The sequence below is a fragment of the Petromyzon marinus genome, assembly GCF_048934315.1.
Source record: "Petromyzon marinus isolate PM22_M1 ecotype Great Lakes invasive population chromosome 85 unlocalized genomic scaffold, UKy_Petmar_22M1.pri1.0 chr85_unloc.3, whole genome shotgun sequence".
NCBI lineage: Eukaryota > Metazoa > Chordata > Hyperoartia > Petromyzontiformes > Petromyzontidae > Petromyzon > Petromyzon marinus.
The window spans coordinates 1-12,153 of NW_027422648.1; the positions used below are offsets into that span (position 1 = coordinate 1).

General features: G+C 52.8%; 1 protein-coding gene across 1 annotated transcript; it reads right to left on the reverse strand.

Annotated features, from left to right (window-relative positions):
- Positions 1-3,452: 3,452 nt before the first annotated feature.
- On the reverse strand, positions 3,453-9,033 carry LOC142908543 (uncharacterized). Its single transcript, XM_076059288.1, has 5 exons — positions 8,989-9,033; positions 6,444-6,526; positions 5,524-5,811; positions 4,141-5,187; positions 3,453-3,456 (listed from the first exon to the last, which is right to left on the reverse strand). Exons 1-5 carry the CDS (start codon positions 9,031-9,033, stop codon positions 3,453-3,455), a joined length of 1,467 nt encoding a protein of 488 aa, XP_075915403.1.
- Positions 9,034-12,153: the final 3,120 nt, after the last annotated feature.

The window sequence follows — 12,153 nt, forward strand, 5'->3', positions numbered from 1 at the left end:
CTCCGTTCGTTGAGTGACCTTGGTGAGTGACCTGGTGAGTGACTTGGTGAGTGACTTGTGTGAGTGACCTGGTGAGTGACCTGGTGAGTGACTTGGTGAGTGACTTGGTGAGTGACTTGGTGAGTGCCCTGTGAGTGACTTGGTGAGTGACCTGGTGAGTGACTTGGTGAGTGACTTGGTGAGTGACCTGGTGAGTGACCTGGTGAGTGACTTGGTGAGTGACTTGGTGAGTGACCTGGTGAGTGACTTGGTGAGTGACTTGGTGAGTGACCTGGTGAGTGACTTGGTGAGTGACTTGGTGAGTGACCTGGTGAGTGACTTGGTGAGTGACTTGGTGAGTGACCTGGTGAGTGACTTGGTGAGTGACTAGCACTTGGTGAGTGACTTGGTGAGTGACTTGGTGAGTGACCTGGTGAGTGACTTGGTGAGTGACTTGGTGAGTGACCTGGTGAGTGACATGGTGAGTGACTTGGTGAGTGACTTGGTGAGTGACCTGGTGAGTGACCTGGTGAGTGACTTGGTGAGTGACCTGGTGAGTGACCTTGGTGAGTGACTTGGTGAGTGACTTGGTGAGTGACCTTGGTGAGTGACTTGGTGAGTGACTTGGTGAGTGACCTGGTGAGTGACTTGGTGAGTGACTTGGTGAGTGACTTGGTGAGTGACCTGGTGAGTGACCTGGTGAGTGACTTGGTGAGTGACCTGGTGAGTGACTTGGTGAGTGACCTGGTGAGTGACTTGGTGAGTGACTTGGTGAGTGACTTGGTGAGTGACTTGGTGAGTGACCTGGTGAGTGACTTGGTGAGTGACTTGGTGAGTGACTTGGTGAGTGACCTGGTGAGTGACCTGGTGAGTGACTTGGTGAGTGACTTGGTGAGTGACCTGGTGAGTGACTTGGTGAGTGACTTGGTGAGTGACTTGGTGAGTGACTTGGTGAGTGACCTGGTGAGTGACTTGGTGAGTGACTTGGTGAGTGACTTGGTGAGTGACTGGTGAGTGACCTGGTGAGTGACTTGGTGAGTGACTTGGTGAGTGACCTGGTGAGTGACTTGGTGAGTGACTTGGTGAGTGACTTGGTGAGTGGCTGTGTGACCTGGTGAGTGACCTGGTGAGTGACTTGGTGAGTGACTTGGTGAGTGACCTGGTGAGTGACTTGGTGAGTGACCTGGTGAGTGACTTGGTGAGTGACCTGGGTGAGTGACTTGGTGAGTGACTTGGTGAGTGACCTGGTGAGTGACTTGGTGAGTGACTTGGTGAGTGACTTGGTGGAGTGACTTGGTGAGTGACCTGGTGAGTGACTTGGTGAGTGACTTGGTGAGTGACCTGGTGAGTGACTTGGTGAGTGACCTGGTGAGTGACTTGGTGAGTGACTTGGTGAGTGACTTGGTGAGTGACTTGGTGAGTGACTTGGTGAGTGACCTGGTGAGTGACTTGGTGAGTGACTTGGTGAGTGACTTGGTGAGTGACTTGGTGAGTGACCTGGTGAGTGACTTGGTGAGTGACTTGGTGAGTGACCTGGTGAGTGACCTGGTGAGTGACTTGGTGAGTAACATGGTGAGTGACCTGGTGAGTGACTTGGTGAGTGACTTGGTGAGTGACCTGGTGAGTGACTTGGTGAGTGACCTGGTGAGTGACCTGGTGAGTGACTTGGTGAGTGACCTGGTGAGTGACTTGGTGAGTGACCTGGTGAGTGACCTTGGTGAGTGACTTGGTGAGTGACCTGGTGAGTGACCTTGGTGAGTGACTTGGTGAGTAACTTGGTGAGTGACCTGGTGAGTGACTTGGTGAGTGACCTGGTGAGTGACTTGGTGAGTGGACTTGGTGGAGTAACTTGGTGAGTGACCTTGGTGAGTGACTTGGTGAGTGACCTGGTGAGTGACTTGGTGAGTGACTTGGTGAGTGACCTGGTGAGTGACTGGTGAGTGACTTGGTGAGTGACTTGGTGAGTGACCTGGTGAGTGACTTGGTGAGTGACTTGGTGAGTGACCTGGTGAGTGACTTGGTGAGTGACTTGGTGAGTGACCTGGTGAGTGACTTGGTGAGTGACTTGGTGAGTGACTTGGTGAGTGACCTGGTGAGTGACTTGGTGAGTGACTTGGTGAGTGACCTGGTGAGTGACTTGGTGAGTGACCTGGTGAGTGACTTGGTGAGTGACTTGGTGAGTGACTTGGTGAGTGACCTGGTGAGTGACTTGGTGAGTGACCTGGTGAGTGACTTGGTGAGTGACTTGGTGAGTGACCTGGTGAGTGACTTGGTGAGTGACCTTGTGAGTGACTTGGTGAGTGACTTGTGACTTGGTGAGTGACCTGGTGAGTGACTTGGTGAGTGACTTGGTGAGTGACTTGGTGAGTGACTTGGTGATGACCCGGGAGGACCTGGTGAGTGACTTGGTGAGTGACCTGGTGAGTGACTTGGTGAGTGACTTGGTGAGTGACCTTGTGTTGTAGTGGACGTGTGGTGAGTGACCTGGTGAGTGACTTGGTGAGTGACTTGGTGAGTGACTTGGTGAGTGACTTGGTGAGTGACCTGGTGAGTGACTTGGTGAGTGACTTGGTGAGTGACTTGGTGAGTGACCTGGTGAGTGACTTGGTGAGTGACTTGGTGAGTGACCTGGTGAGAGACTTGGTGAGTGACTTGGTGAGTGACCTGGTGAGTGACTGGTGAGTGACCTGGTGAGTGACTTGGTGAGTGACTGGTGAGTGACCTGGTGAGTGACTTGGTGAGTGACTTGGTGAGTGACCTGGTGAGTGACTTGGTGAGTGACCTGGTGAGTGACCTGGTGAGTGACTTGGTGAGTGACTTGGTGAGTGACTTGGTGAGTGACTTGGTGAGTGACTGGTGAGTGACTTGGTGAGTGACTTGGTGAGTGACCTGGTGAGTGACTTGGTGAGTGACCTTGGTGAGTGACCTGGTGAGTGACTTGGTGAGTGACTTGGTGAGTGACTTGGTGAGTGACCCGGTGAGTGACTTGGTGAGTGACTTGGTGAGTGACTTGGTGAGTGACCTGGTGAGTGACTGGTGAGTGACTTGGTGAGTGACTTGGTGAGTGACTTGGTGAGTGACCTTGGTGAGTCACCTGGTGAGTGACTTGGTGAGTGACTTGGTGAGTGACCTGGTGAGTGACTTGGTGAGTGACTTGGTGAGTGACTTGGTGAGTGACCTGGTGAGTGACTTGGTGAGTGACTTGGTGAGTGACCTGGTGAGTGACTTGGTGAGTGACCTGGTGAGTGACCTGGTGAGTGACTTGGTGAGTGACTTGGTGAGTGACTTGGTGAGTGACCTGGTGAGTGACCTGGTGAGTGACTTGGTGAGTGACTTGGTGAGTGACTTGGTGAGTGACCTGGTGAGTGACTTGGTGAGTGACCTGGTGAGTGACTTGGTGAGTGACCTGGTGAGTGACTTGGTGAGTGACCTGGTGAGTGACTTGGTGAGTGACTTGTGAGTGACTTGGTAAGTCACCTGGTGAGTGACTTGGTGAGTGACTTGGTGAGTGACTTGGTGAGTGACCTGGTGAGTGACTTGGTGAGTGACCTGGTGAGTGACTTGGTGAGTGACCTGGTGAGTGACTTGGTGAGTGACTTGGTGAGTGACTTGGTGAGTGACCTGGTGAGTGACCTGGTGAGTGACTTGGTGAGTGACTTGGTGAGTGACCTGGTGAGTGACTTGGTGAGTGACTTGGTGAGTGACTTGGTGAGTGACCTGGTGAGTGACTTGGTGAGTGACCTGGTGAGTGACTTGGTGAGTGACCTGGTGAGTGACTTGGTGAGTGACTTGGTGAGTGACTCTGGTGAGTGACTTGGTGAGTGACCTGGTGAGTGACCTGGTGAGTGACTTGGTGAGTGACCTGGTGAGTGACTTGGTGAGTGACCTGGTGAGTGACTTGTGAGTGACCTGGTGAGTGACTTGGTGAGTAACTTGGTGAGTGACCTGGTGAGTGACTTGGTGAGTGACTTGGTGAGTGACCTGGTGAGTGACTTGGTGAGTGACCTGGTGAGTGACTTGGTGTGTGACCTGGTGAGTGACTTGGTGAGTGACTTGGTGAGTGACTTGGTGAGTGACCTGGTGAGTGACCTGGTGAGTGACTTGGTGAGTGACCTGGTGAGTGACTTGGTGAGTGACCTGGTGAGTGACTTGGTGAGTGACCTGGTGAGTGACTTGGTGAGTGACTTGGTGAGTACCTGGTGAGTGACCTGGTGAGTGACCTGGTGAGTGACTTGGTGAGTGACTTGGTGAGTGACTTGGTGAGTGACCTGGTGAGTGACTTGGTGAGTGACCTGGTGAGTGACTTGGTGAGTGACTTGCTGAGTGACTTGGTGAGTCACCTGGTGAGTGACCTGGTGAGTGACTTGGTGAGTGACCTGGTGAGTGACCTGGTGAGTGACCTGGTGAGTAACCTGGTGAGTGACTTGGTGAGTGACTTGGTGAGTGAGTGACTTGGTGAGTGACTTGGTGAGTGACTTGGTGAGTGACCTGGTGAGTGACCTGGTGAGTGACTTGGTGAGTGACCTGGTGAGTGACTTGGTGAGTGACCTGGTGAGTGACTTGGTGAGTGACTTGGTGAGTGACCTGGTGAGTGACTTGGTGAGTGACCTGGTGAGTGACTTGGTGAGTGACCTGGTGAGTGACTTGGTGAGTGACTTGGTGAGTGACTTGGTGAGTGACTTGGTGAGTGACTTGGTGAGTGACCTGGTGAGTGACTTGGTGAGTGACTTGGTGAGTGACTTGGTGAGTGACTTGGTGAGTGACCTGGTGAGTGACTTGGTGAGTGACTTGGTGAGTGACTTGGTGAGTGACCTGGTGAGTGACTTGGTGAGTGACTTGGTGAGTGACCTGGTGAGTGACCTGGTGAGTGACCTGGTGAGTGACTTGGTGAGTGACCTGGTGAGTGACTTGGTGAGTGACCTGGTGAGTGACCTGGTGAGTGACCTGGTGAGTGACTTGGTGAGTGACCTGGTGAGTGACCTGGTGAGTGACTTGGTGAGTGACCTGGTGAGTGACTTGGTGAGTGACCTGGTGAGTGACTTGGTGAGTGACTTGGTGAGTGACCTGGTGAGTGACTTGGTGAGTGACCTGGTGAGTGACTTGGTGAGTGACCTGGTGAGTGACCTGGTGAGTGACTTGGTGAGTGACTTGGTGAGTGACTTGGTGAGTGACCTGGTGAGTGACTTGGTGAGTGACTTGGTGAGTGACCTGGTGAGTGACTTGGTGAGTGACCTGGTGAGTGACCTGGTGAGTGACTTGGTGAGTGACTTGGTGAGTGACTTGGTGAGTGACTTGGTGAGTGACCTGGTGAGTGACTTGGTGAGTGACTTGGTGAGTGACCTGGTGAGTGACCTGGTGAGTGACTTGGTGAGTGACCTGGTGAGTGACTTGGTGAGTGACCTGGTGAGTGACCTGGTGAGTGACCTGGTGAGTGACTTGGTGAGTGACCTGGTGAGTGACTTGGTGAGTGACTTGGTGAGTGACTTGGTGAGTCACCTGGTGAGTGACTTGGTGAGTGACTTGGTGAGTGACTTGGTGAGTGACCTGGTGAGTGACTTGGTGAGTGACCTGGTGAGTGACTTGGTGAGTGACCTGGTGAGTGACTTGGTGAGTGACTTGGTGAGTGACCTGGTGAGTGACCTGGTGAGTGACTTGGTGAGTGACCTGGTGAGTGACCTGGTGAGTGACCTGGTGAGTGACTTGGTGAGTGACTTGGTGAGTGACTTGGTGAGTGACTTGGTGAGTGACCTGGTGAGTGACTTGGTGAGTGACTTGGTGAGTGACTTGGTGAGTGACCTGGTGAGTGACTTGGTGAGTGACTTGGTGAGTGACCTGGTGAGTGACTTGGTGAGTGACTTGGTGAGTGACTTGGTGAGTGACCTGGTGAGTGACCTGGTGAGTGACCTGGTGAGTGACCTGGTGAGTGGCTTGGTGAGTGACCTGGTGAGTGACTTGGTGAGTGACTTGGTGAGTGACCTGGTGAGTGACCTGGTGAGTGACTTGGTGAGTGACCTGGTGAGTGACTTGGTGAGTGACCTGGTGAGTGACTTGGTGAGTGACTTGGTGAGTGACCTGGTGAGTGACCTGGTGAGTGACCTGGTGAGTGACTTGGTGAGTGACCTGGTGAGTGACTTGGTGAGTGACTTGGTGAGTGACTTGGTGAGTGACCTGGTGATTGACTTGGTGAGTGACCTGGTGAGTAACTTGGTGAGTGACCTGGTGAGTGACCTGGTGAGTGACTTGGTGAGTGACTTGGTGAGTGACTTGGTGAGTGAGTGACCTGGTGAGTGACTTGGTGAGTGACTTGGTGAGTGACCTGGTGAGTGACTTGGTGAGTGACTTGGTGAGTGACTTGGTGAGTGACCTGGTGAGTGACTTGGTGAGTGACTTGGTGAGTGACTTGGTGAGTGAGTGACCTGGTGAGTGACTTGGTGAGTGACTTGGTGAGTGACTTGGTGAGTGACCTGGTGAGTGACTTGGTGAGTGACTTGGTGAGTGACCTGGTGAGTGACTTGGTGAGTGACTTGGTGAGTGACTTGGTGAGTACCTGGTGAGTGACCTGGTGAGTGACCTGGTGAGTGACCTGGTGAGTGACTTGGTGAGTGACCTGGTGAGTGACTTGGTGAGTGACTTGGTGAGTGACCTGGTGAGTGACCTGGTGAGTGACTTGGTGAGTGACCTGGTGAGTGACTTGGTGAGTGACCTGGTGAGTGACTTGGTGAGTGACTTGGTGAGTGACCTGGTGAGTGACCTGGTGAGTGACCTGGTGAGTGACTTGGTGAGTGACCTGGTGAGTGACTTGGTGAGTGACTTGGTGAGTGACTTGGTGAGTGACTTGGTGATTGACTTGGTGAGTGACCTGGTGAGTAACTTGGTGAGTGACCTGGTGAGTGACCTGGTGAGTGACTTGGTGAGTGACTTGGTGAGTGACTTGGTGAGTGAGTGACCTGGTGAGTGACTTGGTGAGTGACTTGGTGAGTGACCTGGTGAGTGACTTGGTGAGTGACTTGGTGAGTGACTTGGTGAGTGACTTGGTGAGTGACCTGGTGAGTGACTTGGTGAGTGACCTGGTGAGTGACTTGGTGAGTGACCTGGTGAGTGACTTGGTGAGTGACCTGGTGAGTGACTTGGTGAGTGACTTGGTGAGTGACCTGGTGAGTGACTTGGTGAGTGACTTGGTGAGTGACCTGGTGAGTGACTTGGTGAGTGACTTGGTGAGTGACTTGGTGAGTGACTTGGTGAGTGACTTGGTGAGTCACCTGGTGAGTGACTTGGTGAGTGACTTGGTGAGTGACCTGGTGAGTGACTTGGTGAGTGACTTGGTGAGTGACCTGGTGAGTGACTTGGTGAGTGACCTGGTAAGTGACTTGGTGAGTGACTTGGTGAGTGACTTGGTGAGTGACCTGGTGAGTGACTTGGTGAGTGACCTGGTGAGTGACTTGGTGAGTGACTTGGTGAGTGACCTGGTGAGTGACCTGGTGAGTGACTTGGTGAGTGACTTGGTGAGTGACCTGGTGAGTGACTTGGTGAGTGACCTGGTGAGTGACTTGGTGAGTGACCTGGTGAGTGACTTGGTGAGTGACTTGGTGAGTGACCTGGTGAGTCACCTGGTGAGTGACTTGGTGAGTGACCTGGTGAGTGACTTGGTGAGTGACTTGGTGAGTGACTTGGTGAGTGACCTGGTGAGTGACTTGGTGAGTGACTTGGTGAGTGACCTGGTGAGTGACTTGGTGAGTGACCTGGTGAGTGACTTGGTGAGTGACCTGGTGAGTGACCTGGTGAGTGACTTGGTGAGTGACTTGGTGAGTGACTTGGTGAGTGACCTGGTGAGTGACTTGGTGAGTGACTTGGTGAGTGACTTGGTGAGTGACTTGGTGAGTGACCTGGTGAGTGACTTGGTGAGTGACTTGGTGAGTGACTTGGTGAGTGACCTGGTGAGTGACTTGGTGAGTGACTTGGTGAGTGACCTGGTGAGTGACTTGGTGAGTGACTTGGTGAGTGACTTGGTGAGTGACTTGGTGAGTGACTTGGTGAGTGACCTGGTGAGTGACTTGGTGAGTGACCTGGTGAGTGACTTGGTGAGTGACTTGGTGAGTGACTTGGTGAGTGACCTGGTGAGTGACTTGGTGAGTGACCTGGTGAGTGACTTGGTGAGTGACTTGGTGAGTGACCTGGTGAGTGACCTGGTGAGTGACTTGGTGAGTGACCTGGTGAGTGACTTGGTGAGTGACCTGGTGAGTGACTTGGTGAGTGACCTGGTGAGTGACTTGGTGAGTGACTTGGTGAGTGACCTGGTGAGTCACCTGGTGAGTGACTTGGTGAGTGACTTGGTGAGTGACTTGGTGAGTGACCTGGTGAGTGACTTGGTGAGTGACTTGGTGAGTGACTTGGTGAGTGACCTGGTGAGTGACTTGGTGAGTGACTTGGTGAGTGACCTGGTGAGTGACTTGGTGAGTGACCTGGTGAGTGACTTGGTGAGTGACCTGGTGAGTGACCTGGTGAGTGACTTGGTGAGTGACTTGGTGAGTGACTTGGTGAGTGACTTGGTGAGTGACTTGGTGAGTGACTTGGTGAGTGACCTGGTGAGTGACTTGGTGAGTGACTTGGTGAGTGACTTGGTGAGTGACCTGGTGAGTGACTTGGTGAGTGACTTGGTGAGTGACTTGGTGAGTGACCTGGTGAGTGACCTTATGAGTGACTTGGTGAGTGACTTGGTGAGTGACTTGGTGAGTGACCTGGTGAGTGACATGGTGAGTGACCTGGTGAGTGACTTGGTGAGTGACCTGGTGAGTGACTTGGTGAGTGACTTGGTGAGTGACCTGGTGAGTGACTTGGTGAGTGACCTCCACCTCTCCCCCCCACTCCCCCCCCACCGTCAGCTCCCTTCACCTTCGGCCCACAATGCACTGCGATCTCGAGCCGACCGACCAATCAGAGGCTAGCGCTCGCCCCACGCGTCCGGCAGGAAGTCTCCCACAATGCACCGGGGGGGCAGCTGCTGCTTCCTGCCGCGTCAATCGCCAGGCACACGGACGCCAGGTAGATAGACAACATCCGGTCTAGATAGACAACACAGAGACACACACATAGACACTCACTGAGACTCACACAGAGACACACACAGAGACACTCACACAGAGACTCACACAGAGACTCACACAGAGACACTCACAGACACCCACAGAGACTCACAGAGACTCACAGAGACACGCAGAGATACACAGACACTCACAGAGATACACAGACACGCACAGAGACTCACAGAGACACACAGAGACTCACAGACACCCACAGAGACTCACAGAGACACACAGAGACACACAGAGACTCACAAAGACCCACAGCGACTCACAGACACCCACAGAGACTCACAGAGACTCACAGAGACCCACAGAGACTCACAGACACCCACAGAGACTCACAGAGACTCAGAGAGACTCACAGACACCCACAGAGACTCACAGAGACACACAGAGACTCACAGAGACACACAGAGACTCACAGAGACACACACAGAGACACACACATAGACACTCACAGAGACTCACACACACACACAGAGACACACACAGAGACACACACAGAGACACGCACAGAGACACACACAGAGACACACACAGACACACACAGAGACACACACATAGACACTCACAGAGACACACACACACAGAGACACACACAGAGACACACACAGAGACACTCACAGAGACACACACAGAGACACACACAGAGACACACAAAGACACACACAGAGACTCACACAGAGACTCACACAGAGACACACACAGAGACACACAGAGACTCACAGAGACTCACAGAGACACACAGAGACTCACAGAGACACACAGAGACTCAGAGAGACTCACAGAGACTCACAGAGACACACAGAGACTCACAGAGACACACAGAGACACTCATAGAGACTCACAGAGACTCACAGAGACACTCACAGAGACACACAGAGACTCACAGAGATACACAGAGACTCACAGAGACACACAGAGACTCACAGAGACTCACAGAGACACACAGAGATACACAGACACTCACAGACACTCACAGAGACACACAGAGACTCACAGAGACCCACAGAGACTCACAGAGACTCACAAAGACTCACAGACACTCACAGAGACTCACAGAGACCCACAGAGACTCACAAAGACTCACAGAGACCCACAGAGACTCACAGACACCCACAGAGACTCACAGAGACTCACAGAGACACACAGAGACTCACAGAGACTCACAGAGACACAGAGATACACAGACACTCACAGAGATACACAGACACTCACAGAGACTCACAGAGACACACAGAGACTCACAGAGACTCACAGAGACACTGAGTCACACAGAGACTCACAGAGACTCACAGAGACACATAGAGACTCAAAGAGACCCACAGAGACTCACAGAGACTCACAAAGACTCACAGAGACACACAGAGACACACAGACACTCACAGAGACTCACAGAGACCCATAGAGACTCACAGAGACACACAGAGACACACAGAGACTCACAGAGACACACAGCGACTCACAGACACCCAAAGAGACTCACAGAGACTCACAGATACCCACAGAGACTCACAGAGACACTCAAAGACACACAGAGACTCACAGAGACTCACAAAGACTCACAGAGACCCACAGAGACTCACAGAGACTCACAGACACCCACAGAGACTCACAGAGACTCACAGAGCCTCACAGAGACACACAGCGACTCACAGAGACTCACAAAGACTCACAGAGAAACACAGAGACTCACAGAGACTCACAGACACCCAGAGAGACTCACAGACACCCACAGACACCCACAGAGACTCACAGAGACTCACAGAGACCCACAGAGACTCACAGAGACCCACAGAGACTCACAGACACACAGAGACACACAGAGACTCACAGAGACTCACAGAGACACTCAGAGACACACAGAGACTCACAGAGACGCACAGAGACTCACAGAGACTCACAGACACCCAGAGAGACTCACAGACACCCACAGACACCCACAGAGACTCACAGAGACTCACAGACACACAGAGACACACAAAGACTCACAGAGACTCACAGAGACTCACAGAGACCCACAGAGACTCACAGAGACTCACAGACACCCACAGAGACTCACAGAGACTCACAGAGGCCCACAGAGACTCACAGAGACTCACAGACACCCACAGAGACTCACAGAGACTCACAGAGACTCACAGACACCCACAGAGACTCACAGAGACACACAGAGACTCACACAGAGACCCACAGAGACTCACAGAGACCCACAGAGACTCACAGAGACCCACAGAGACTCACAGACACACAGAGACACACAGAGACTCACAGAGACTCACAGAGACACTCAGAGACACACAGAGACTCACAGAGACGCACAGAGACTCACAGAGACTCACAGAGAATCACAGACACCCACAGAGACTCACAGACACCCACAGACACCCACAGAGACTCACAGAGACTCACAGACACACAGAGACACAAAGACTCACAGAGACTCACAGAGACTCACAGACACCCACAGAGACTCACAGAGACACACAGAGACTCACAGAGACTCACAGAGACTCACAGAGACACACAGAGACCCACAGAGACTCACAGAGACCCACAGAGACTCACAGACACCCACAGAGACTCACAGAGACTCACAGACACTCACAGAGACACACAGAGACTCACAGAGACTCACAGAGACACTCAGAGACCCACAGAGACTCACAGAGACTCACAGACACTCACAGAGACACACAGAGACTCACAGAGACTCACAGAGACACTCAGAGACCCACAGAGACTCACAGAGACTCACAGACACGCACAGAGACTCAAGTAGACCCACAGAGACCCACAGAGACTCACAGACACCCACAGAGACTCACAGAGACCCACAGAGACTCACAGAGACTCACAGACACCCACAGAGACTCACACAGACTCACAGAGACACACAGAAACTCACAGAGACTCACAGAGACACACAGAGTCACACAGAGACTCACAGAGACACACAGAGACGCACAGAGACGCACAGAGACTCACGGAGACTCACAGAGACTCACAGACACCCACAGACACCCACAGAGACTCACAGAGACTCACAGACACACAGAGACACATAAAGACTCACAGAGACTCACAGAGACTC

Bases quoted from the DNA above. Each gene is read 5' to 3' on its own strand.
- LOC142908543 (XM_076059288.1), bottom strand. From the start codon at position 9,033: ATGTTGTCTATCTACCTGGCGTCCGTGTGCCTGGCGATTGACGCG. The intron at 6,527-8,988 runs GCAGGAAGCAGC...GTCACTCACCAG, and splicing joins TGTGCCTGGCGATTGACGCG to GTACTCACCAAGTCACTCAC. The intron at 5,188-5,523 runs GTCACTCACCAA...GTCACTCACCAG, and splicing joins CTCACCAAGTCACTCACCAG to GTCACTCACCAAGTCACTCA.